Here is a 27802-nt window from a genome sequence, read left to right on the forward strand (position 1 = left end):
GTTATCCCGAATATAGCTAATCATGGAACGTAATTCACATCTCTCTTCTGGTCTGTGCTTGCAACATTATAGACCCTGGAGGCACATTATCCATTAACTATAACCCACAAGTTGATGGCCAAAACGAACGACTGAACCAGTTCTTAGGACAATACCTTTGCTATTTAACCGTGGCACAAGAAGAGGAATGGAGTGAGTATTTGTAGCTAACTAAATTTGAATACAACTCAGAACATGCAGCACTTTGTGTCACATTTCTACCACCCTAGATCTTTACCCATGCTCCACTGTTACCAAACATACACAGGAAACACCATGTAAATTTGCATTGTGCACTATGTAAAGCATGATTGGACCTTTAATAAACCCAAGGCTCAGTACAAGAAATTTGTAACATATATCTTTGCTTCTGCTTATGCTGTGGGTGGTCATTACTGGCTATGCTTCCTCCTTTAAAACTTGTCCAAGATAAACATGTCTAGCTCCATACTTCAAGCATGTGCAAATGAAAGGGGGCAATTAAGATTTGGTAAGCAAAATACTGGATTCCCAATGAATCCTGGGATAAGTTCATGGGTTGAGAGACTAGTATGAATCTGAGAAGCGGTCATGGGAGCATGCAAGAGCCAACCTCATGCTTACTGCCTATTCCATACTTGCAATCCTGGAAAGTGAGGCTAGCCTCCACTGAGATGACAATACTTGAGGGCAGTCTATTGCCCATGTCCCTGTGACACAACACAGTCATCTAGAGTAATCCCAAGTCCACCCAAGGCTCACAAAATGTGCGGATCAGTGGGGGCAGAAATCAGTCTCAAGTCTTGGGTAGTCTAAGAAGCTGTGTTGGTGAGGCAGTGGAGATGGACTGCTTTGGTGTACGTAAGTGGCTCAACTGCACTACATTACCCAGAGAATGGTGCTGCAGATACTTTGCAAGACCTTTGATTTACTTACTCTGTGGAAGACACCAAATCCCAGTAGCAATGTTGCCTGCCATAGGTATTTAAACTGCAGCCAATTGCCGACTGCCCTGCTAGTGAACGGAGAATTGATCATACAACAGATTGTGTAATTGTAGGAGGCTGGCCTGGTTTGTAGTGGGTACCAAGGGGTACTTACACCTTGCACCAGGTCCAGGTATCCCTTATTAGTGTAGAGGGGTGTCTAGCAGCTTAGGCTGATAGAAAAGGTAGCTTAGCAGAGCAGCTTAGGCTGAACTAGGAGGCGTGTAAAGCTCCTACTGTACCACTGGTGTCATATGCACAATATCATAAGAAAACACAATACACAGATATACTAAAAATAAAGGTACTTTATTTTTATGACAATATGCCAAAAGTATCTCAGTGAGTACCCTCAGTATGAGGATAGCAAATATACACAAGATATATGTACACAATACCAAAATTATGCAGTAATAGCAATAGAAAGCAATGCAAGCAATGTACAGTCACAATAGATTGCAATGAGAGCACATAGGTATAGGGGCAACACAAACCATATACTCTAGAAGTGGAATGCGAACCACGAATGGACCCCAAACCTATGTGAGCTTGAAGAGGGTCGCTGGGACTGTAAGAAAACAGTGAGGGTTAGAAAAATAGCCCACCCCAAGACCCTGAAAAGTGGGTGCAAAGTGCACCTAAGTTCCCCAAAGAGCACAGAAGTAGTGATAGGGGAATTCTGCAAGGAAGACAAACACCAGCAATGCAACAATGATAGATTTCCGGACGAGAGTACCTGTGGAACAAGGGGACCAAGTCCAAAAGTCACGATCAAGTCGGGAGTGGGCAGATGCCCAGGAAATGCCAGCTGTGGGTGCAAAGAAGCTGCCACCAGATGGTAGAAGCTGTGGATTCTGCAAGAACGAAGAGGAATAGGAACTTCCCCTTTTGAGGATGGATGTCGCACGTCGTGAAGAAGCTTGCAGAGGTGCTTCTGTGCAGAAAGACCGTAAACAAGCCTTGCTAGCTGCAAGGGTCGCGGTTAGGGTTTTTGGATGCTGCTGTGGCCCAGGAGGGACCAGGATGTCGCCAATTGCGTGAGGAGACAGAGGGGGCGCCCAACAACACAAGCAGCCCTCTCAGAAGCAAGCAGCACCCGCAGAAGTGCCGGAACAGGCACTACGAAGAAGAGTGAACCGGAGCTCATCCGAAGTCACAAAAGAAGGTCCCACGACGCCGGAGGACAACTCAGGAGATCGTGCACTGCAGGTTAGAGTGTCGGGGACCCAGGCTTGGCTGTGCACAAAGGAAATCCTGGAAGAGTGCACAGGAGCCGGAGCAGCTGCAAATCACGCGGTACCCAGCAATGCAGTCTAGCGTGGGGAGGCAAGGACTCACCTCCACCAAACTTGGACTGAAGAGTCACTGGACTGTGGAAGTCACTTGGACAGAGTTGCTGAGTTCCAGGGACCACGCTCGTCGTGCTGAGAGGGGACCCAGAGGACCGGTGATGCAGTCTTTTGGTGCCTGCGGTTGCAGGGGGAAGATTCCGTCGACGGGAGATTTCTTCGGAGCTTCTAGTGCAGAGAGGAGGCAGACTACCCCCACAGCATGCACCACCAGGAAAACAGTCGACAAGGCGGACGGATCAGCGTTACAAGGTTGCAGTAGTCGTCTTTGCTACTTTGTTGCAGTTTTGCAGGCTTCCAGAGCAGTCAGCGGTCGATTCCTTGGCAGAAGGTGAAGAGAGAGATGCAGAGGAACTCTGATGAGCTCTTGCATTCGTTATCTAAAGAATTCCCCAAAGCATAGACCCTAAATAGCCAGAAAAGGAGGTTTGGCTACTTAGGAGAGAGGATAGGCTAGTAACACCTGTAGGAGCCTATCAGAAGGAGTCTCTGATGTCACTTGCTGGCACTGGCCACTCAGAGCAGTCCAGTGTGCCAGCAGCACCTCTGTTTCCAAGATGGCAGATGTCTGGAGCACACTCGAGGAGCTCTGGGCACCTACCAGGGGAGGTGCAGGTCAGGGGAGTGGTCACTCCCCTTTCCATTGTCCAGTTTTGCGCCAGAGCAGGGCTGGGGGATCGCTGAACCGGTGTAGACTGGCTTATGCAGAAATGGGCACCATCTGTGCCCATGAAAGCATTTCCAGAGGCTGGGGGAGGCTACTCCTCCCCAGCCCTAACACCTTTCTCCAAAGGGAGAGGGTGTAACACCCTCTCTCTGAGGAAGTCCTTTGTTCTGCCTTCCTGGGCCAAGCCTGGCTGGACCCCAGGAGGGCAGAAACCTGTCTGAGGGGTTGGCAGCAGCAGCAGCTGCAGTGAAACCCCGAGAAAAGTAGTTTGGCAGTACCCGGGTCTGTGCTAGAGACTCGGAGATCATGGAATTGTCTCCCAATGCCAGAATGGCATTGGGGTGACAATTCCATGATCTTAGACATTTCACATGGCCATGTTCGGAGTTACCATTGTGACGCTATACATATGTCGTGACATATGTATAGTGCACGCGTGTAATGGTGTCCCCACACTCACAAAGTCCGGGGAATTTGCCCTGAACAATGTGGGGGCACCTTGGCTAGTGCCAGGGTGCCCACACACTAAGTAACTTAGCACCCAACCTTTACCAGGTAAAGTTTAGACATATAGGTGACTTATAAGTTACTTAAGTGCAGTGGTAAATGGCTGTGAAATAACGTGGACATTATTTCACTCAGGCTGCAGTGGCAGGCCTGTGTAAGAATTGGCAGAGCACCCTATGGGTGGCAAAAGAAATGCTGCAGCCCATAGGGATCTCCTGGAACCCCAATACCCTGGGTACCTCAGTACCATATACTAGGGAATTATATGGGTGTACCAGTATGCCAATGTGAATTGGTGAAATTGGTCACTAGCCTGTTAGTGACAAATTTGGAAAGCAGAGAGAGCATAACCACTGAGGTTCTGGATAGCAGAGCCTCAGTGAGACAGTTAGGCATCACACAGGGAACACATACAGGGCACATACTTATGAGCACTGGGACCCTGGCTGCAGGGTCCCAGTGACACAGACTAAAACAACATGCCAGGCAAGATGGTACTTTCCTACAGTAATATCTTAGGAGACCAGAACCACATTTAGAGAGAAAACATACCGTGCAATGGTTCCTTGAAAACAATGTCCGTAACCTCCTGGTCATCAGCAGCAGGCGTATTTTTGTCCACAGTGGTTTCTGCAAATGAACATAAAGGGTGAGCGCATGCTTGCAACCCCCTAAGACTCCAATAACAATCTTCATGACTAAGACTTATGAACCATCTGACACTTACAGGAGTTAACAATGTAAAACAACTCTGACTAACAAATAACTTTGACAACTCGCTCTACTAAAAAGTGCTAACAAATACCGCCCGGTCTAAGGCACATTGTAATTTGTGAAAGAATAGATCATCCAGATGAGATGAAATAGAAATTGGATTCTCCCACAAAGACCAACTCTGTAGCCTTTGAGTAATGTTTATGTTACACTATTCCAGTACAAGGTGCGCCACTATTTCTTCTGCTTGTTACTTATAGGACAGGCAATATTGCAGCATGTTACAATAGCGAGGTGGCACCTCCTCAGAATGCTGTGGCAAGGTACCTAGAGCAGAATACTCTTAATCTGTTGATCTAATGATTGTCTATGGTGCCATAACCAGACTGGCATCACATGCTGAGAAGTGTGACTGAGGATGGAGCATCCATCACTGGCCGCCTGGGTTGCCTCCACCTTTCTCTTCTATCTCAATGATATCCACTTCTAGTATCCCCTGGGAAAATCCTTTGGGCAGCGGAAAAAAGGTTGATAGTTCGGCACTTGTCAGACAAAACCCTGGATAATCCAGGTTACTGCACAACCCAGAAAGTTCCCTGTGCTGCAAAAATGGCAGTAAAACACCCACATACAGATGGAATTCAGTTACTTTGGGGATGTATGCGGAAGGGCTTCTTGGTTCCAACATGGCCTCATAGAACAGCCCGTGGTTTGCTTAAAGCCTAATGTTTTCTGGTGAACCTGGAAGATGACATTGGGACAGGAACCCACTTCTTCACAGACAGGTATTTATGGCTGCTAAAGGCTATATATGTGAGGATGGGATTCAGATCCCAAATAACCAAGAGGCATCTTGACTAGAGGGAAAAGGAGTTATAAGGGCCCATTTCTGAGTGTGTGAAGAATGCAAAACATGCCATGCAGGAATCAAGCAAGTAAAGCAAATTCATTTTCATTGGCAAATCAGGGAGCCTGACAGGTTACCAGTCATTCTTGTACCACAGATAAAACCAGTAGGTTGCTCATGGCATTGGCCTGTCTGCGGGGTATTTTATTTAAAGACCCAAAACACTTCGCTTACATGTCCTTGCGCAAAGAAATTGCTTCATGCTTCAAGAAAAGCTATCATAGCCACCTGTATATTTGTATTTGGGTCACTTCGACTGATCACAGGGTCACCTGAGACTGTGAGTGGACAAAATGTAATTGCTGAAGATAAGCAACAATGTGCACTTAAAGGGTGTTTATGCACACAAATGACCTGATGCGTACTTTCATAAGTGCAAACTCAAAGTAACATCTCTGGAAGCAGTGTCCAGTCACGTGACTAGGAGTGACATTACTCATTCTTAGATGGCTGGAGAGAGTCATGACGCAGAAGTGGCCAGATTTTCTGGTTCTGTAATCTACAAATGAACTACTAGACCACATGGAAAGTGCCTATTACCTCTTAGTGTGTCGTCTGCTGCCTTCTTGCTCAGTTTTGATACATTTTCTAGTTCGTCTTCTAGAACTGTGGTTCCCAACCTGTGGTCCAGGGACCCCTGGGGGTCCGTGAGGTCTCCTCAGGGGGTCCGTGACTGCTTAGAAAATTAAATAATATTAACAGATAAGGTCCCCCTGTTTCAGTAATGACTCAGTAGGGGGTCCCCTGATTCCAATAATTATTCAGTGGGGGGTCCCCAGGTTCCAGTAATGATAAAGTGGGGGTCCACAGAAGTCAAACATTTGGGAACCACTGTTCTAGAACACAACCCAGAATTTGGCTTTGTAGACCTTTGGCATAAAGGACTTTGTCCAACTGAAGACAGAAAGCCAGTTGGACTGCAGCCAGCTCACAAGCCACTAAGCATTAGTTGAGTGAGGTATGTTTCAGGTAACAATTGATCATATGAGAAATCACAGGAATAGTACTGGATACACCAACTGTCTTCCATTAAAGAAGAACACACTCAAGAACACTAGTAAACAATTGAAACTTTTTTTTTTTTTTTTTAAACAAATCCTATCTTGGTGCACACAGTATGAATTGTAACACCAATAAAGATAGAATGGTAGCTGCGCTGTCTACCAAACGTGTAAACAGAATAAAAATCCAACATATTTGCGGTGCGATGTTATACCAATACTACCCTCATTCTTCTATTTCCTTTCACTAAGCTGATCTTCGTACAAAAAGAAAAGCCTCAGTTGGTCTTCAGAGATGGTTTAAATACGCATACTTGTTTGTACAACAAGGCCTGTGTTCAGTCTAATGGCTGAGCCTGCTATTCTCGTCGTGAGCTGGCAGCTGGGTTGAAAAGCGCACCAAGTGAAGGCTGAATGCCCTTCTTGTATCCCTGAGCTAAAGTAAGTGATGCGATTGTATGTGTCCTGTCTCGTCCATTGTTGCCTGGCATGATGTTCCTCTCTAACCCTTCACATCCCCGGCCTGGCTTTTATAACATTATTTAGATGTTACTCAACTGTGAGCAGAAAGAGTCCTAAGGCCTTTTTACTTATTGTTTAAAGAACTATCTTGCAGAATGAAAATATCAATTAACAATGCATACTTGTCAGCTTTCCATGAAACTCTGTTCAGAACTTAATAACAATTATTTTGAACAGATCATGTTGCAATGAAAAACAACATAAAACAAATGCACATTCTATTTTAACCCCACACATTAACTTCCAAAATGATTAACATGTGTAACCTAAAGGGAGATACCTAGAAGAGAAGAAACATAATAATCCCAACAAATTGCGTTACATACATACCACATTCACACAGAATGTGAACAGGTCATCGCCATGTATTCTTCAGAATGGGCATGCCCATTTACCTTGGTCATGTTGCCTTTCCTCATCTTTCGAATGGTAAGGCTGCTTCATATACCTCCGGTACGATAATGAGAAGACCTCGGTGATGAGGCAAATCATCAGAACCACCAAGGAGAGGAGATTCATCATGGGGACGGCTGCAAAAATCAGGGACTTTTTAAAGACAACCAGTAATTCTGTTTCATAGAGGACACAGTCAAGCTTTGTTAACATTCAGTGGAATGAATACAGAAGTAAAACCTATGAGAGAGGTGAAGACAGACACTTTCTCCTCAAATTCCCGAAGTCCTCAGTTTTTTCCCTTGAGTGAATACTCACCATATGAAACCGCGGTGGCCTGTCCAACAATGGCAGAAATCAAGGCACAGACCAAGAAGAGGAAGCAGCAAACGAAACCCGCACGCTGGGATACACAGACTGGCCATATAAAAGAAAGAATACAAAATAGTCCTGGTTACTAACAGAAATAATGTAACACCAAGCCACCGTCACACTTATTACATAGCGCTGACATCACAGAGTCAAGTCCCACACATTATATGTGCATTCAATTAATTAAGAGACCAGACAACACGGATAAATAACACCTCATGAGGTTTCCACTGGAAGGAATTTTTGCTGCAACAAATTGGGTTAACTTACGGGTGATCCAAGGGTAGTCAGCAATGATTAAACATAAAGTAACTGCCCGCCTGCTTAGCCATCAACCAACAGGAATGAATATCCTCCAGTGTTGAATTGTATTGGGGTTCACATCAACATGGGGAACCCTTAGGCCAAGAAAACCTGAGCTCCCGTGCAGGGTGGTGCAATACTGAATCACCCTTAGTTGTTCAAGCTTCCAAATGTCTAAAATGAATAAGTGGGAGGAGACGCTTTCATCCGATGGCCCTGCTGGAAGGACTACGTAAGATGTGGCTTGCACTCCCTTTGAGCTTTTTCTTGTGGTTTCTATGTGCAGGGAACTCTTTTAGATCATTCAGTAGCTCCACCTGGAACAAGGAGACTTCCATCTTACAGCACTGTTGGGTGCAGAGAAGGGACACCCATCACAGGCTTCATTACTTTTATGAGTGATGTCAGGAGGCATCCTTTACAAGGTCAGCCATTAACAACCAATATACATCTTCTTTATTGCTTGTCTTTGCATGTGCCTCACCCTCTTTTGTGAGAACTCAGGGACATATTTCCAGGCCCAGTGGCTCAGAGTAGTGCAGTCAGTGATGTTGCTGCGCTGTCCTGTGCCAGAGGGAAAGGTCAAAAATGCACCATATTTACAAGATACTGTGCATTTCTGTCCTTTCCCCCTGCGCTGCACAAATTGCTGCCTATCGCCAACACAGGCACCCTTGTACCATGGTGTAAGGGTGTCAGCAGGATTGTTTTTGTGCCGGAAGGGACACCTTACTGGACAAGAACAATCCAGAGTGGCAGTTCCCTCTTTCTATGTGTGCTGCAGAATGTGGCACACATGGAAAGAGGAAAAAACAAAGAGAAATGAAAATATTTCTCCTCATTACGCCTGCTCTAGGGAGGCGTAAGGTTTTGGTGCTGCTCCAGGTTTACGCAATTAAGAAACTCTTGGAATGCGTCAAAACACATGGGTGTTCGTGGGAACACCCAGTGCAATGCCCATGGTAAGTGGCTTTGCGTGGCCTTGTAGATATGGGTCTGCACTATGCGCAGCTGGTGTATCACAAAAACGACGCACCAGCAGCTCATAGGGCTTGTAAATATGCCCCTCAGTTTATTGCCCCAACCCATTGTCAGCTCATCCTATTCCACAGCTTAATTACTGCAACACAATTGTGGCATTGTTCCCTTGACAGGGCTAAACACGTGCTGCAAGTGATAGAAGCAACATGTACACCTTTGCAGGGCATGGAGTGAGTGATCGCCGAGTCACTGGCTGAGTATGCGGGTGCTACTGACCATGCACCTGAGCTAGGCCCTAAAAGCGGTTTGATATTTGCACTAACGGATCACAAATATGCTGAACTCTTTGCTCACACCTGCTCTTCCCAGGGTTCACCAGGATAGTCTGGATGGGGGACTGGCTCTCTTTTGCAGGAGGTACCTGTACTACCTGAGATGGACTGACTGAATATGAATGGCGTTACCTCTCAGAGTGCCAAGACCTGATATCGCTGATCCTCACTACTTTAAACATAGAATGGTAAGAGAACATAGTTAGAGAGTCTCTAGTCGCTAAAGACAATTTCTGCCCTAAATGAAGCTCCTCTGCCAACCCTTACCCAACAGTCCGCATTTCAATCCAAGCACCAACCATTCTACCTAGAATCTTTCCCAATTCCACGTCTCAACAGCCCAATCTTGTCTAATCAAACACGACAAATGCTACAAAACTTACCCATCTGTTCAATACATTGGCAACAGCCCTTCCAGCACACATAGAGGAAGAGTTGAGTTAATAAATAGAGGAGACTGAAAACCAGAGCAACAATCAGCAAGCCCAGGACATACAGGATCACTGAAAGAGAAACAAGAACATGAGCTGTGCTAGAGGGGCACTCAGGACAGGTGTCAGATCTTTATTCTATAGCTTACACAGCTTAGCCCAGCGGTTCTTAGCCTTTTGACTTCTGTGGACCCCCACTCAATCGTTACAGGAATCCGGGGACCCCCCCCATGTCATCACTGGAAGCTGGGGACTGTTGGAAAATGGGTTATTAGTAAGGGCAGGTAGGTACCTACACTTAGCAATAGGCCACTAACCTCCACCTATGTCCAGTTAGGTCTCAGTAAATTAAACCCAGCTCAACCCTTGGTAGCTTGGCAACGAGTGACAAGGCTTAACTTAGGAGACAGAGTGTAAAGCATTCAAATATCACAAAACAGTAATTAAATAAAACACAGGAAACAGTTTAAAAATCCAAAACCAATTTATAAACATAGATTTTATTTTTAGCTTTAAAATGACACAAAAACTAATAAAATCGGATAAGGGGAACCGGAGATATGAATTTTTAAAGAATGATTGTTTTTTTAGCGCCTAGAAACAAAAAGCGCCAATCGGGTCATCTGGTTGCACCTCGACCGGAGCAAAGTCGAAGTTTAAGGCCGACCGCGATGGAGCCCTGCTCGGCTACAGGCCGCGGGAGGCCTCGGTTAAAAGTGTACCTTCACACTTAGTCTCTTTTTCGAAGATTTTCTTCAGCGGGACGAACCTGCCAGTCCAATCCGACCTCCTGGAGCCCTTCTCCGGATACGCGTCGCGGGAATCCTCAGTGGAGATTTTTACCTTCGGACTTAGTCGTTTTTTCGAGGTGAAAATCCTTCGACCGGGGTAAACCTGGATCTTGATCCGACGTCCCTGGAGCCCTCCTCAGATACGCTGGCTGGGAGGTCTCGGTCAACTTTTTACCTTCGGAGTTAGTCTCTTTTTCTGAGATTTTCTTTACCGGGACGAACCATCAAATCAGGCCGAGTCGCGGTTGAGGCAAGCCGGCTAGAGTTGCTGCGGCGGGTCGGTCCCTCTATGGAGCTTTTTTTCAAAAGTTCTCAAAACTTCTCCAAACTTCTGGGGCTTCTCCCAGATGTTCTTTTAAGGTTCATTTGGGGTCCACAGCTCACCACAAGGGTCCAGAAGCTCTGAGATGATCCCTGGGGGGTGCGGACTACAACTCCCAGAATGCACCTGGCGCAAACTCCTTTTTGGCCACTGGACAGTGGTCAGCTAGTCGTTTTCTTCAGGAGTTGGTGCAGGGGACTCTGGTTAGCAATTTTTCACCTGTAGCAAACAGGGAGTCCCTCCTTGAACCAGTTGAAGCCAGGCAAAGTCCTTCTTGTGGTGAAGCCCTAGTGTGCAGCTGGTGCAGTCCTTCTGAGTGCAGGTTCCAGGTGCAGGCCAGGGGTCCAGCAGGGCAGTCCTTCTCCTTTGGTTCTTCCTTGTTGGAATCTGGTGGGGATCTGAGGTGTGGGAGCGGGTCTGCCAGTTTTATCCTTGCTCCTGGGTGAAAAGCAGGGGGGCCCTGGTTCTCCAATGAGGTGCAGGGTCCTTCCCCCTGTGACGACCACTTCTTGGGAAGTGTGGGAAAAATCAAACCCAGGAGGCAACATTCTTCAAAAATCCATCATGGCTGAATCTGATTTTTGGAGGTTACATCTGGCTGAGCCCACCCACTGGTGTGGCTAAAAATTATAAACACACCCCTCGCCTGATCTAATCAAGGGGGCACCTAGTTGTCTGGGGTTGCAGGATGTGGGGGTATTGCTGGTTGCTCCAAATGTCCTTCTCTACCTTTGAAGACCAGTTTGGCAGCCCTCCCCCTTCCTGCCTCACCATCTGCTGAGGGGAGATTCCCTCCCACAGGCACATTCCTTTGTGTGAAGCCAGGCCACTTCACACCTCATCAAGGCAACCTGGCCGGGCTGCTAGAGGCTGGCCAATCAGAGCACAGCAGCAAAAAACAATGCAGGGCTGAAATAGGCAACTTTTCAGGTAAAGTTTAAAACTCTTTAACTGAACAAGTTATATTAAATCCAACAGCTGGAAGTTGTGGGGTTTATTATAACAATTAATTTGATACCAAACTCTTGGTATCCATCATTTAAGGGGAATTTAACAATTTAAATTAAAGTCTCCCCATTCTAGCCTATGAAGGCCATTCACTACAATGAGGGGAAAACGAATGTGGCTGTTTTTACCTCACCAGGGCTTATAAAACTATTTTTATAAGGTCCCTGCTTATAGTTACATGGCACCCAGCCCTAGGGGCACATAGGGCACACCTTAGGGTGACTTATATGTAAAAATAAGGTAGTTTAACACTTTGGAACTACTTTTAATTCCAAAGTCGAATTTGCATATAACTTTAATTTAAAAGCAGCCAGCAAGGCTGTCCTGCCTTTAAAATGACACTGGGCACCTATGGGTGCACCACCTATGCTGTGGTCCCTAAACCTACATGCCCTACCATATACTAGGGACCTATAGGTAGTTTAACTTAGCCAATTATAATTAGCCTACTTTGCATATTGATTTTACACAGAGCACAGGCCGTGGGACTGGTTAGCAGTACCCAGGGCACCATCAGTCAGGAAAACACCAGCAAAAAGTGAAAAATGGGGGCAAAAAGTTAGGGGGCCTCTGCAATCAGCCCTGTTTTCTCACAGGGACCCAGGGCCTAAACAATTTCTATGATATGAACTTCAAACCAAAACACAAATACAAAATATACACAACAAATGCTCAGATATTGAAATGTTTTGTTTGATTCACAATCAGTTTTGCTTCTCTATTTGCATATAATTTATTCATTTTAGTGCAGTGGTTTTCAATCTGCTGACTTCTGTGGCCCTCCAGTTTATCATTATTGGAACTTGTGGACCCCGCTGAATCATTATTGGAATCTGGGGACCCCTCACTGAGTCGTTATTAGAAGGTGGGGGCCCTGGCCTAAACAATGTCAATGATTTGAACCGCAAAATAATACACATAAAATACAGAAGGAAGCAGTCATCAAATACATAGACAAATGACAACACATTTTATTTCATTTGCAAACAAATGTAAATTTAAAAAAGAAAATCTCCAGTCTTCCTATAACAATTCATCTTTTCAAAGTCCAATTCAAGCCACTATGTTCTGTTTGATGCTCCTGTGCTGCTTCTACAAATCAAGGATTCTAATTTTTTAGCCTCCAATTTTCAAATTACTTGACATTTACAGTACGTTTTAAAGTTTTCATTTGTACATTTGGCCACTTTATTTATATACACTTTATTAATCTATTCGTATTATTTCATATACTAAGATGTCGCGGACCCCCTGAGGAGGCTTTGCGGGCTCCCAGATGTCCCTGGACCACAGGTTGGGAACCACTGTTTTAGTCTATTAGTTGTGATATTATTTCTTTTGGTAGCACGGTCGCGAACCCCCTGAGTAGGCCTCGCGGACCCTTGGACCACAGGTTAAGAATCACTGTCACAGCCCATTCAGATCCCAATGAATGAATGTTTACTTACATTTTCCCATCCATCACTGGCAGCCAAAGAAAACAAAGAACCACTGCATTAGTACAGAACAAGCCTTGGATTAACCAGTTACCTAACAGTGTGAACTACAACAGACTTCAGTGCAATACCACCTCCTTGTCTATGTCTGGGGCATCACTTATCCATAACAGGATGTGTGACATTCTTTACCTCTAGATAGCTCAAGGCCTTCCATTACTTCTCCATCACATCAAGCCCCTCCATGTCAGTGGTCTACACAAAATCACTTACCCTATTACCAGAAGTGCCAGACAGACTTAAGGGGCGCGAGGAGCAAAGTAAAAGCTGAACGCGATGTAGGTCTAAGTGTCCGGAGGATGGGGAATGAATGGACCATGCCAGGGAATCCTCACTGGCTAATAGTGCACTATGGACGCCCGATGGTTGGAAAGTGGTTGAACATTTCAAAATGTTTTGGGAGCAGAAACTCACCGATGCTTTGCTGAGCAATCTGGTAGGATGTTTGCAAATGGCTGACTGGATTCCAGGCGACACAGATGTAGGAGCCCAGTCCCATCTCCTTGATGACCAGTTCCGAGGTGCTCCCTTCGCGGGTGATGTCCTGCATTAACTCCTGCCCGTTGTTCCACCAGGTGAGGTTCCAGACGTCCCCTGAAGCTTCGCACATTAGCCGGACACCAGAGGCACCACTCGATAGGATTTTCACCACCTTTATGTCAGATATAGGTTCTAGAGATGCAGAGAGAAGGAAACCCATCATTAATCTGAAGAAACCTATATTATCCACACTTACAGCTCTGGGCAGTTTGCTTTCTGGAACCTGTAGTTTACTTGGTACTTGGAGCAGTTATTAGAATGCACATAACATCCCAGCCTGGAAGGTGTTGAGGCCAGGACTGGCTGAAAGTGGCCCCATGACATGAGTCCCCTGGGAGCAACGTATGCCACTAGTGGGTCGACAGACAACAAGACCTATATCTCTGACCACCTATATCTCTAGCAACCAAGCCACTGTGTTGCCCCCATGAAGTACAGGTTTAGGAGTATTTGGACTCAAATGCGCATAGGATCACACATGCAATATTTGCTGTGAATCGTGACAGAAAAAACACAATTATAACTTCATGACTTGGATAAACATTTTGTACAAATTTAGGGGCATATTTAAAACCAAGTGGCACAGGGCGGTGCAGCAGAAATACTGTACACAGAGTACCTTATTTACAAAGTATGGTTTATTTCTGTTGTCTCCCCCTGTGCTGGCACCCTGAGGACTGCATAGCACAAACGCAGGCGCTGAACAACAGCCTTGCTCCATGGTGCAAGGGTGCTTGCGTTGCACGCACGATTGGTTTTGTGCAGAAGGGACACCTTCCTGCATAAAAACAACCAATGAAGGTGTTTTCCTCTTTCTACAGGTGTTGCATAAAAAAACTAAGATATTTCTCCCTGTTACGCCTCCCCTTGGGCCGCATACAGTTTTGACACATTCCCAGGTGTACACAGTCCTGTAAATCCCATGGGTTTTGCATGGGAAAGCCCACCGCAGCACCCATAAAACACGCCTCTGATGCAGAGTAAGGCTACAAAGTGATTTGCGCTGCATTGCCTTACACCATATCTACAAGGCCATGAAAAGCCACACAAAGTGACTGCGTGACCTCATAGCTTTGGGTCTGCATTGCTGGAGCCTCCAAAAAGTGATGCTTCTGTGGCGCATGGGGCTTGTAAATATCCCCCTAATTTGTTGCACAGTGACCCAACGGCCAGGGCAGTGGAATGCACATCTTCACGCTCACATAACCTTTCTTCTAATAGAGTACCTCAGTAATAGGATACAGATGGTCAGAAACACCCACATCCCAGTTAAAAATCTAATTGCAACCTGTCCACTCCAGCCGACAGCCCTCTCCACGCGCTCTGGAGACCAAAGGAAGATTGGAGACCACAAGAGATACTGTTATCCCAGGGTCCATCTTCAGAATCCATCTCCAGGACATTGAGTGTCAGAAGCCACCTCTGATTAGGGCTAGTGCCTAGAAGCCCTCATCTTGAGCATCAAAGAGAGGCCACGGGATATCCAAGTCTGCCCTCGGGAAGTAAACATCTGACAGGACCTCCTCCAAGGCCAGCTGCTCCCCAATCAGTGCTCTCTGAGTTGTGAATGGAAGCAAACAATCTTGCTGCTCTGACATCACACTCGCCCACCCAATCAGAATCCCTTAACCCATCAGAGCTCTAGAATGTCTGTCGCAGTGGTCCTGGGGACTTGTCTGTGTACAGCAGTCCTGAAACATTCATGCGCGCCTTACACAGTGTGTGTACATAGAGCAGATCGAGGGCTTCGGAGCAAGGAACCTGGGATTTGGACTTGAATGTTTCATTGGGAAATATAAAAGTGCAGGCACTCAACATCCTAGAGCACCTGTTGGCTGCTGGGAAGTGCTGGTAGCCAATATCCTGTACCATCAACTCACAGTATAGGTTTAAAGGTAGGACACCCTCATGCTTACCAATCACTCTCACCAGGACATGCTTTTTATCCTGTCCATCCCTCGAGTTTAACTCCAGGATGTACTGACCATCGTCCTGATGGGTCAGGTTGAGTAGCTTCAATGACGCATTTTTCATGGAAAAGAGGACGCGATGTTCATACTTTGCTGACATTTCGGCCTCGCTGGTGCCATAGTGATAGCTCAGGATCCACTGGCGTTCCTGATCTCCAGCCTTCTTGACATACCACTCCAGTACCCCTTCACCTTGCAGGTCAGTACCTGCCCCTGGGATCAGCACGTCAGATCCATGGCCAACGTAGATCTGCACCTCTGTCGGCTCTTGGTGTGTGGCATCTAGGAAGAGATTAATTCATGGATGTTAGCACGGTGAGCATTCGGGATGCCTACAGCATCTCCCCTCAGGAGAGAAGATTCCATAATACACAAGAGTTCATCAATAACAGTGTGTGAGGGTCCATCACTTCATGATTTCTGTCCAGCTCTCAGTAAACCTAAGGGTCTGAGGGGTTACAGGTCACAGGGGTGGCTAATAGCCCGTCCGCCAAAATCGAAATCTTATTATTTCCTATGGGATTTAGATTTCAGCGGACGGATATCTGTCACCGAATGAACCCGTGCACCAATATCTAAATCAGGCCCTGAGTGTGTCAAGTGACCCACTGGTGTGGAAACTTCCAGGGTCACAGAAGGACAAGAAGCAGGGACGCCATCTTGAAGGCATGACCACCAGGAAGAGGATCTACCCACACGTGTCCACTGCGGCACCACAATGAGCCCTGCCCTGGACTGACTTGAGACTGGTAAGACAGAAGGAGAAGTCAAGGTACCACACCTTCACCATCACACATTCACCGCACTCTCCCTGACAATGAATGGACGCCTCTCTACAAGAGTGTGTAAAGGACCAAGAAACTCTGCTGTGTAGACCCTACGTATGCTTCAGCAACACAAAAGGATGATGGACGGAGTGCCGAACAATGCAAACACTCACCCCCAGACACAAGGAGAAGTCAAGGTACTACACCTTCACCATTACACATTCACCCCACTCCCCCCCTGACAATGAATGGACGCCTCTCTACAAGAGTGTATAAAGGACCAAGAAACTCTGCTGTGTAGACCCTACGTATGCTTCAGCAACACAAAAGGATGATGGACGGAGTGCTGAACAATGCAAACACTCAGCCCCAGACACAAGGAGAAGTCAAGGTACCACACCTTCACCATCCACCACACTCTCCCTGATAACGAATGGACGCCTCCCTACAGAGTGTATCAAGGACCAACCAACTCTGCTGTGTAGACCCTACTTATGCTTCTCCAACTGTACTCGGAGTCTGGTACCATGACACATGTGGGCGCCATGTCTAGCATACGAATTCACCAGGACTAATGACTGCTACTCCTACAACACAAGAGGCCCAATGTCATACATTTGACCTCTGTATGGAACTCACGTGACGTGTGTGCTGCCCATGGGGCACACGTATCTTCTTTATTCTTATTGTATTGGTTCATTTATAGAGTGCATTCCAGCAAAAGCATTGAAGCGCTAATCAAACCAAGGGCAAAGGGAAAGAGCACAAGCTACCCACAGGAATGTCTAATTTGCAAAAAGCCAGGTTTTAAGGCTTTTCCTAAAAGTGAAGTGAGTTGCCATTTGTCGGAGCGTAAGAGGTAGGGCATTCCAGAGCCTAGCCGCTTCCACCGTAAAAGCACGGTCTCCCCACCTAGCCTTGTTGCAACGAGGCACCATGATCATATATTTGGAGGAAGATCTCAGATATCTCGTCGGTTGATAAAATTGCAGAGCGGACTTCAAATAGTCGCAGCCCTCCGACTGTAATGCTTTGTAAGTAAAACAAAGGGCCTGATTCTAACTTTGGAGGACGGTGTTAAACCGTCCCAAAAGTGGCGGATATACCACCTACCGTATTACGAGTTCCATAGGATATAATGGACTCGTAATACGGTAGGTGGTATATCCGCCACTTTTGGGACGGTTTAACACCGTCCTCCAAAGTTAGAATCAGGCCCAAAGTTTTTTGAAAATAATTATCTTTTTAATTGGTAACCAATGTAGAGATGTCAAACAGCTGCTGGCTGATATAGACTGGCGGAGATTTAGAGTTAGGTGTGCTGCCGCGTTCTGAATAGACTGGTTTGTCTAGGGATGATTTATTCGCATTAAACAACAGCGCATTACAGTAGTCAAGTCTTGAGGTGACTAACGCCAGCAGAACCGGCCGCCTTAAATCATCCTCTAAAAGATGGAAACATTTTTTAAGTGTTTTTAATATCCAAAAACAGACCTTGACTATATGATTAATCTTTAGCTTAAAGGAGAGGGTGTCGTCAAAAATGATGGCTACGTTTTTAGCGGAGGGCACGGGTGATGGACAGCCCCCACAAGCTGGGGGCAACCAACTGTTGTTCCAAGGGGAGTTGTTACGCCCAAAACACATAATCACCGTCTTGTCCCCATTAAATTTAAGCCAATTATTGGCCATCCAATTGTTAATTGCTGTCATGCCGCATTGGAATTTCTCCTTAGTGTCCTCCCAATTACGAGAAACGGGCACAATCACCTGCGTGTCATCTGCATAGGAGACAATCTGGAAGCCAAAAGAGCGTACCAGATTCGCCAGAGGCACCATATAAATAAAAAAGCGTCAGACTGAGGGAGGACCCCTGCGGAACTATACACGGAAGATGAAAAGGGGAGGCACGATGGTCGCCACAGGCCACCATGATCGTTCTGTCCGTGAGAAAGGAGCTGAGTAACTTCCAGGCCTTCCCTCTCACTCGACCTGGGACAAACGATTAAGCAGAATGGTAGGAGAATTAGTGTCAAATGCTACTGATAAGTCTACAGAACCAAGATCGTACCTTCTCCCAAATCGCCTCTTCAGCAAATAATGTCAGAAGTAGAAATTAATGCTGTTTCCGTGCTGTGAGCACCATGAAAGCCGTGCTGTGACGGGTCCAGTTTGCCATTCTCTTGAAGGAAAACGGACAACTTATAAATTAGATGGTTTTCTAACATTTTGGCCAAACACAGCAGTAACGAAATCGGGCGAAGATTTGTGAGGTCAGCAGCATCTTTTCCCATTTTTTTTAGCGAGAGGAATCACTGTGGCCTGTTTCCACACCGCCGGGAAATTCCCTTCCTGGAGAATTTCTGCACACACTGGCTCCAAAGCAGCTGCCACAGGCAGAGGGGCTAACTTTAAGATGCGAGGCGGACAGAGATCCGTAGGTGAGCCTGATTTCACTGCCATGAGAAAGTCAAAGACTTTGTTAGCAGAAAGGGGCCGAAAACAGTCCAGCGAATTCACTGGCTCTGCATAACAAGAAGGAGCTTCACCCTCTAAGTCAAGAGGGGGGGGGACTGAAGTCAGTCAGCAAATTGGTAATTTTATTATTTAAAAAATCTGTCACCAATTGAAGGTATTGTGGAGAATTTTCTAACGGCAAGAATCCTGTTGCAGAAGACGTCAGGTCACGAACTGTATTAAACAGTTCTTTAGAGGAGTTCAGAGCCCCTCTAATTGCTTTGGAAACGTATAAGGTTTTCGCTAACTTAATGGCCACTTTATAATTCCCAAGGACTTCCCTGAGTTTTCCTCTTTCTAATTGGGTTTTATTTAGTAGCAATTTCCGCTCCTGCCTGTGATAAGTTCTTTGTAAATCTTTCAGCTCCTCCGAGTACCAAGGTGCCAACTGAACACGTCGGGCTTTGGAAATTATCACAGATAGGGGTGCAAGCACATCAATGGCCCTATTCAAACCCTGGTCAAAAATCTCAAGGTGTGAACCTCCTACTAACTTCGCCTGGTCCCAGCCAGCTTTCAGGGCCTGTGGAAAATTGGACTTATTAATTTTATGCCATGGTCTTTTTTGGGAGATGCCAGGAGGCAATTTAGGTGCAGGGGGCAGCCAAGATAACTTAAAAGATAATAAAAAGTGGTGTGACCAGTCTACCTCCCTATTACCATTTCTAGAGATCAATCCTGATCTTGTAAAGATGGCATCCAGCGTATGGCCAGCCGTGTGCGAGGGAGCGATGTCTCCCAAGTGCCAATCCAAGCTCTGCATATAGCTGGTAAAGTCCACCAAGGCAGGGTCGGATAAATCATCTAAGTGTAGGTTGAAGTCGCCTACTACCAAAGCATTCTTAGCTAGAAGCAGTGGTTCCAACAATGAAGGCCAGGCACCAAAAAAGCGTTCTTGGGGGCCCGGCGCTCTATAGAGAAGTAGGCCTTCAATGACCAGGCTATTCTGAACTTTAATTTTAAAACGAGAACCTTCACATATCTGAAGACTGCCCTTGAGTTCCGTTAGTGAACAACTTAGAAATGATGGCTACCCCCCCCCTCTCTTTCCTTCTCTATCATGTCTAGTGAAAGAGTAGCCTGGGGGCGATGCAATTAAAAAGTCTGGGTCAGAGTCTGCTCTTGCCCAGGTTTCTATAATGAAAAGGCAATCAAGGTTAGCTGAATTAATCAATTCATTGATTTCAAAGGCATATTTAATCAAAGAACGGGCATTAATTAAACCCCATGTCATGCTCGGCTTGGAGGGATTCTCATAGCTATTTAAGTCTAAAATAGCACCTTCTTCCAGGTGGGGCGAACGCTTCCAGTGACAAAAATTGCAAGCGGCACTCATATCTACTGCAAGATCTAATTGCCTGCAGCAATGATTAGAAGGGACTTTGTGTAAAGATAATAAATCCTGATTAAGATAGGTAATCAATGTTTAGAGGCATAATGACCAGCCCCCGGCCCCTTCCAGACGCGGACGGGCGCAGACGGGCTTGCCTTTGGCATGCCTTCGGCGACCGCATCAGTAGTAAATGACCCCCCGGAAGCTAAAGCGTCAGCTGGCAACTAGCCTGCTGACCCGGAATCCTCCCAAGATGTCTGCCGGCTTAATGCCGAGAAGGAGGTAGGCTCTCACAGGCCCAAACCTCGAAGGCGAGCGGCAGACCAGCAGCAGAAAGAACTCTGCCGGGGTTCAAGGAGATATGCCCCCGAATTATATCCCCAGTAAAAGGTCAAATCTAAAAGAAATTTAAAAAGCTTTCAGAAGATTCTCAAAAAATGTAAAAGCACACCAGGATCACATCCGAAATAGCCCCAGATGCCCCAATTAAAATTAAAGTGAAATTAAAATAGATAATGCAGCAGTTTTCTTACTCGATTTAATTCTGGAACCACTTTGACTTATTCCACCTCATGGCAAAGCACCTGACCTTGGACCTGTGTAACCAAATGACCCCAACATGCCCTACTGACTGTCCTGGCTTACTTTCTGTAACCAGGTACCATCAGACTCATGCATAAATGAAGGTGTTTTGTACAGCACTCAGGTATACTATTAAGTGTCCCATCACATATCCAAGTTCTGTGTAAACTCCATCCCTGAACCCCAACGGTTGAGCCCCACTGTGTACCTACCCTTAATAATATAAACGGAAGCCTGAGGCACAGCAGAATGTACTGCAGGGATGTGGAAATCCTATAGCCCAATGTCCAGGACATACTGTTTGGTGTCCATGGTAGGCCCAACGACCTGCAGCACAAACCCTCTGGCTGCTGGTTTACAGTACCACATCATTAAGCAGGGAAGGGAATGGTCTGCAATTGAGGTAATATTTGTGTCCGTATGTTAATGCTGTTTGAACTTGTATATATGGGTCATTAGTGCAAAGCCTTTATTATTAGGGTGTGCGCGCTAAATAAATGCTGTAAGCTTGGACTGCACTACTTACAGTGGTTCCAGTAGAAAGATGTGTACACAGGTTTGCAACGTTTAACAATATGAGGCTACATACAACGCTCCCAGAATGCTTTCTGATTAAATGCAACTATTTGCAGAACCACAACGTCAAGATTGAGGATTCTTCACTTTCAAAATAAAATATCCACAAAAAATGCAACTAAGAAAAATAGGGGCAGATTTATGAAAAGTGGTGCTGTACCTAGTGCAGCGCCACTTTTCTTGCGCCCCTTAGCGCCCCCCTAACGCAAGCATTGCGCCACTTTGTAAGTATGGCGCAGCGTTTTTTGCCTTCCAATGACATATTAGCGTAAAAAAAGTTATGCTAATGTGGCGTTGGAATGGCACGAGGCTCTCTTAAATCTGCGCCATAACGTTTTGCTAAATTACCGTGAATTTTCAGGTACCATTTCTTTGAAGCACTATTTAGTAAAAAGTGTTGATGCATGCTAGCAAGCGAAAAAAAAAATCATAATGGAAAATCAGCGTAACCAGTTTCAACAAGATCATGTAGACTATGAAAATAAACAAGCATTGGCAAGCCAGTAGGTCCAACATTGGTGGTCAGTCTTTTGGTTTTGTCAATGTTTGTCTTGCTTTTACATGGCTTTTGTAAACTTTATTCTTGGAGAGCTGTTGGGCCATCACCATTGTAACAAACATTGACAAAAATCAAAAGTATTTTTTGGTTTCAAAAAGTAAACATCGCCACAGTAGTTCCTGGCACTAAGCAAAAATACTTTGTGCTGATAAGCTCCTTGTGAAATAGGTGATTGCTCTCACTCATAATAAAGCCAGCCGAAAGATGGATAGAGACAGAATTTCAATAAAAACAAAAGGTCTTGGTTAATGCTAGATGTAATTAGGGGCCCAATTCTTAAAGAAATTCATAAAAGTGCACCTATGGTATAGGTCTTTGCATTAGCTCAGGTTTATGTGTTTTTTAAATTCACAATCATATTCAGAGCTAGACCAGGAAATCGTACTTCCTAGAAAATATCTGTGAACAGTATTTTAGTACGAGAAAATATGCATGTGTAGAATTGCTCATGTGAAAATCTGTCAAGCATTTACAAGTTCACTTTCTCTCCAATCACGTTTTTCCCCAACCCTGGAAGAAGTTTCACATCTGCCCTTGTCAGGAGTGAATTCAAAACAGTATTTTGAATACTGGGGGTGGAGGCTGGTTGGGATCCTATGGCCCATGTACCAGACGAGCCCTAACAATATTTGCTACGTACCTCATACAATACACGTCACGTTAACAGTAGAAAGTTTCATCAAAATTATTTTAAAAAAATAAAAAATCTTTCTTTACCATGTGGAACGTAGACACACATGCCTAGACATGTAGCAGACATGAAACAACGCACTGACTTGATTTAGCTCCTCTGATACAAAAGGGCTGCAGGAGTTCAAAAGCTGTACACAGTAATACTACCATCTCCAGGAATGTGAGTTCAGTGATTGCCCTTTTACTCACACTCGGCCTATAAACCCAGGAAGGCAGAGACTGGGGCACACCAACGAAGTGTGACGCGGTACCACCATTACTAGCCACAAGAAGCTGAGGGCACCAATACTAACCTAGTGCAAACCATTACAATGAACCATCTGCAGTGACTGGGGCAGAGCAACAAAGTGTGACGCATTACCACCATTACTAGCCACAAGAAGCTGAGTGCACCAATACTAACCTAGTGCAAACCATTACAATGAACCATCTGCAGTGACTGGGGCACACCAACGAAGTGCGACGCGGTACCACCATTACTAGCCACAAGAAGCTGAGGGCACCAATACTAACCTAGTGCAAACCATTACAATGAACCATCTGCAGTGACTGGGGCACACCAACGAAGTGCGACGCGGTACCACCATTACTAGCCACAAGAAGCTGAGGGCACCAATACTAACCTAGTGCAAACCATTACAATGAACCATCTGCAGTGACTGGGGCACACCAACGAAGTGCGACGCAGTACCACCATTACTAGCCACAAGAAGCTGAGTGCACCAATACTAACCTAGTGCAAACCATTACAATGAACCATCTGCAGAGACTGGGGTACACCAACGAAGTGCGACGCGGTACCACCATTACTAGCCACAAGAAACTGAGTGCACCAATACTAACCTAGTGCAAATTATTACAATAAACCTTCTGCAGAGACTGGGGCACACCAACGAAGTGCGACGCGGTACCACCATTACTAGCCACAAGAAGCTGAGAGCACCAATACTAACCTAGTGCAAACCATTACAATGAACCATCTGCAGAGACTGGGGCACCCTAACAAAGTGCGACGCGGTACCACCATTACTAGCCACAAGAAACTGAGTGCACCAATACTAACCTAGTGCAAATTATTACAATAAACATTCTGCAGAGACTGGGGCACACCAACGAAGTGTACGCGGTACCACCATTACTAGCCACAAGAAGCTGAGGGCACCAATACTAACCTAGTGCAAATCATTACAATGAACCATCTGCAGGGACTGGGGTACACCAACGAAGTGCGACGCAGTACCACCATTACTAGCCACAAGAAGCTGAGAGCACCAATACTAACCTAGTGCAAATCATTACAATGAACCATCTGCAGAGACTGGGGTACGCCAACGAAGTGCGACGCGGTACCACCATTACTAGCCACAAGAAGCTGAGGGCACCAATACTAACCTAGTGCAAATCATTACAATGAACCATCTGCAGGGACTGGGGTACACCAACGAAGTGCGACGCAGTATCACCATTACTAGCCACAAGAAGCTGAGAGCACCAATACTAACCTAGTGCAAATCATTACAATGAACCATCTGCAGAGACTGGGGTACACCAACGAAGTGCGACGCAGTATCACCATTACTAGCCACAAGAAGCTGAGTACACCAATACTAACCTAGTGCAAACCATTACAATGAACCATCTGCAGAGACTGGGGCAGAGCAACAAAGTGTGACGCAGTACCACCATTACTAGGCACAAGAAGCGGAGGGCACCAATACTAACCTACTGCAAATCATTACAATGAACCATCTGCAGGGACTGGGGCACCCTAACAAAGTGCGACGCAGTACCACCATTACTAGCCACAAGAAGCTGAGAGCACCAATACTAACCTAGTGCAAATCATTACAATGAACCATCTGCAGAGACTGGGGTACGCCAACGAAGTGCGACGCGGTACCCCCATTACTAGCTACAAGAAACCGAGTGCACCAATACTAACCTAGTGCAAATCATTACAATGAACCATCTGCAGAGACTGGGGTACACCAACGAAGTGCGACGCGGTACCACCATTACTAGCTACAAGAGATAAGTGCACCAATACTAACATAGCGCAAATCATTACAATGAACCCTCAGCAGAGACTGAGGCACACCAACGAAGTGCTGAAGAGGAACGCGGTACCACCATTACTAGTCTGCATAGGATTCAGTGCACCAATACTAACACAGTGCAAATCATTACAATGAACCCTCAACAGAGACTGAGGCACACCAACGAAGTGTGGAAGAGACACAGTGCCACCATTACTAGTCTGCATAGGATTCAGTGCACCAATACTAACATAGTGCAAATCGTTGCAAAGAACCCTCTGCAGAGACTGAGGCACACCAACGAAGTGTGGAAGAGACACAGTGCCACCATTACTAGTCTGCATAGGATTCAGTGCACCAATACTAACATAGTGCAAATCGTTACAATGAACCCTCTGCAGAGACTAGGGAACCTCAATGAAGGGTATGAGAGGGACGCAGTAGTACCATGACTAGTCTGCATGGGATTGACAGAATACTACTAACTGGCTGAGAGTCGTTACAATAAATAGTCTCTGCCCCTGGTGCCAATGCCTGCTGCATTCTGCAGACTGCCTTGGTGTAGCTCCCTAGTCTGTGTGAGCGACCAGGCTAAGGTTGCACATCACATACTTTTGCCCACGTCTCTTGCAAGGCATGGCGGCAACGCTTGGCACTTATGGATCCCACTGCTTGTGGCACCCTGGAAATCCACTGAATCCTGCTGTGCCTTGGGAGGGGTCCTGCCTGGGTGCCACTCTGCCCATCGTCAGCAAGGGCTATCACACCCCGCTTCAGCAGGCTCCGTGGTGAGAAGGCCATGCTCTCCCCATGGCAACCCTCGGACAGGGGAGGCGCTGTCTTCCATACTTCTAGGCACGTTTGTTGAACAATAATGGATGCACGTGGCACTATTGGAAGATGCTTCAGGTCCTGCTCCAATGGCATCGGTCCAGCTAGGAACGCCAGGCCACATCCCTTCCACATGGGAATACAAGCATCACCAGTCCAGGTTCAGTCTAGTGGGGGCTCGTCAGTGGGGTGCAGCTTACGACATTCAGCAAAATCTGTGCCTCATCCCTGAGATGTAGCACTGGGGCCATATGTACTCCAAAACTACAGCAACTGGTGCAGCATTTTCACACTTGTGTAATAAGCAACAAAACAACCAGTAATAAAAAGCAACAGCAAGGTACAAGACATGCATGCTGCTTAATCTCTGCAATTATAGAATAATAAGCCGAAGACATAATTTCTCCACATTAAAAATGTGAAAGACGGAACTGTGTGTGAAACAAAATAATATTTCCCAGTAGAAATATTGTGCAAGACCAGCTTGGTTAATTTTTAGAAGGTATATTGATGAAAACACATTTGATAAACTGTTGCTATGTTGCCACTGTATTTATATAGCGCTTAATACCCTTTACGAGGCGTGAAGCACCTTTTGGCAAGTAGCACGTTACTCTGGAATCCAAAGTATTACTGGTGAATTAATATAGGGAAATGTAAGTTATTTATTCGAGCTGTGGACATGCAAGGCTGTTAGTTTGATTGAACAGGATAGAGACGGGAAGAGTCTAGAAAGGGTTAAAAGGGAGATCACAGTAGCAGAATGAGGTTTGGGGTGAGTCGAAGAGGGTTAGAGGTGGGAAGAGTCTAGAAACTGTTAATTAGTAGATCATATTAGTCCGATGAGGTTTGGGATGAGACATACATAAACAAAATGTGTCTTTTGTGTGTTCACAGCCTGTATCCTTCTGTTTTTTTTTCAGTTTGTAAATCTATCTCTACTACTGACTGGAGCAAACATGGCTTGGTTCATCCCCCATTACCAGTCCGTGCAACAATGTCCAAGGACATCAGTGTGAGAAACGAAGATCCCTGTGCACTGTGGGGTGCTGCAGGTGTGTCCAGCCCACAATCACATTTAAATGTTGAGAGGCACTTAATAATAAGGCCCTGATTTATACTTTTTGGGGCAAAACTGCAGTAACGCAGTTTTTCACCAAAATGTTTAGCACCGGCTTGCACCATTTCTGTGCACCAGCCGGGCACCGTATTTATGGAATGGCGCAAACCGGCGCAAAAGGTACGCTAGCGTAAAAAAAATTACTATATTCAGGTGGGGCTGGCGGTATGGGAGAAGGGGGTTTAGCACCAAAAAATGACATTAGGCAGGTTAGAGTAAAAAAAATGACTAACCTGCCTAGAGTCATTTTTTGACACAAAACCATCCATACCACATGACTCCTGTCTTAGAAAAGACAGGAGTCATGCCCACCACCCCAATGGCCAGCACAGGGGACCAGGGTCCCTGGGCTAGGCCATTGCACCCTGTGCCATGTATGGGGGCCCATTTCAGGGCCCCCTATGGCACTTCAAAAAATAAAATAAAATACTTATCTGTACTTACCTGTTCTTACCTGGGATGAGGTCCTCCATCCTCCGCTATCCCTCTTGTGTTGGTGGGGGTGTCCCTGGGGCTGGGGGAGGGCACCTGTTGGCTTATTCCAAGGTGTTCCACCATGGAAATAGGGCCACAGGTCCCCTAACGCTTGCCCTGACCCAGGCGATAAGAAATGGGGCAAAGCAAGCTTTGCCCCATTTTTTGAACCCTCCCGTGCACCGTTTTTGCACGGGAGTATCAATATGGCAGTAAGGCCATAATGTCATTTCTTTGCACAGGCACACCTACCTTGCATCTCATTAAGGCAATGTAGGTTTCCACGTCCAAAAAATGACCTTAACTCCATAAATTTGGCGCTAGACAGGTGTAGCGCCAAGGTATAAATATGGAGTTAGTTTTGCACTGAATTAGAGTAAAACAATGATGCTAATTCGGTGCAAACATTGTATAAATATGCCCCTAAGTGTTTTAATACCCAGCGCAACCCATTTTATCAAACTTATAACAACAAAAAGTTGGGGCCATTCCTACAGGACCAGGCGGTTGCCTTACAGTTGTGTGTGGCTGGTGCATGAGGCAGGGCGCCATCTTATCACGACCGAAGCACAGGCCTGTGAAGCTACAAAGGACCTGTAACAACCTCCGAGGCTACTGGGTGGGAATCAGAGGCTTCTTTCTACGGACAGTGCTCTGCAGCGGGCGCACTCACCCCCTGAGCTGTTTTAAGCCAGTGAGCAGAG

General features: G+C 45.9%; 1 protein-coding gene across 1 annotated transcript in view; it reads right to left on the reverse strand.

Moving 5' to 3' along the window:
• The window catches only part of LOC138281240 (uncharacterized), a 128714-nt gene that overhangs the window by 96159 nt on the left and 4753 nt on the right, over positions 1–27802 (reverse strand). Inside the window, exons 2-7 of the mRNA XM_069219561.1 lie at positions 15557–15892; positions 13515–13772; positions 9436–9555; positions 7383–7481; positions 7067–7201; positions 4080–4157 (exon numbers count right to left, since the gene is read on the reverse strand). Of these exons, the coding sequence (XP_069075662.1) occupies positions 4080–4157; positions 7067–7201; positions 7383–7481; positions 9436–9555; positions 13515–13772; positions 15557–15892 (1026 nt within the window). The remainder of the gene's footprint in view (positions 1–4079; positions 4158–7066; positions 7202–7382; positions 7482–9435; positions 9556–13514; positions 13773–15556; positions 15893–27802) is intronic.

This window comes from Pleurodeles waltl, unplaced genomic scaffold (genome assembly GCF_031143425.1).
Source record: "Pleurodeles waltl isolate 20211129_DDA unplaced genomic scaffold, aPleWal1.hap1.20221129 scaffold_73, whole genome shotgun sequence".
NCBI classification, from domain to species: Eukaryota; Metazoa; Chordata; class Amphibia; order Caudata; family Salamandridae; genus Pleurodeles; species Pleurodeles waltl.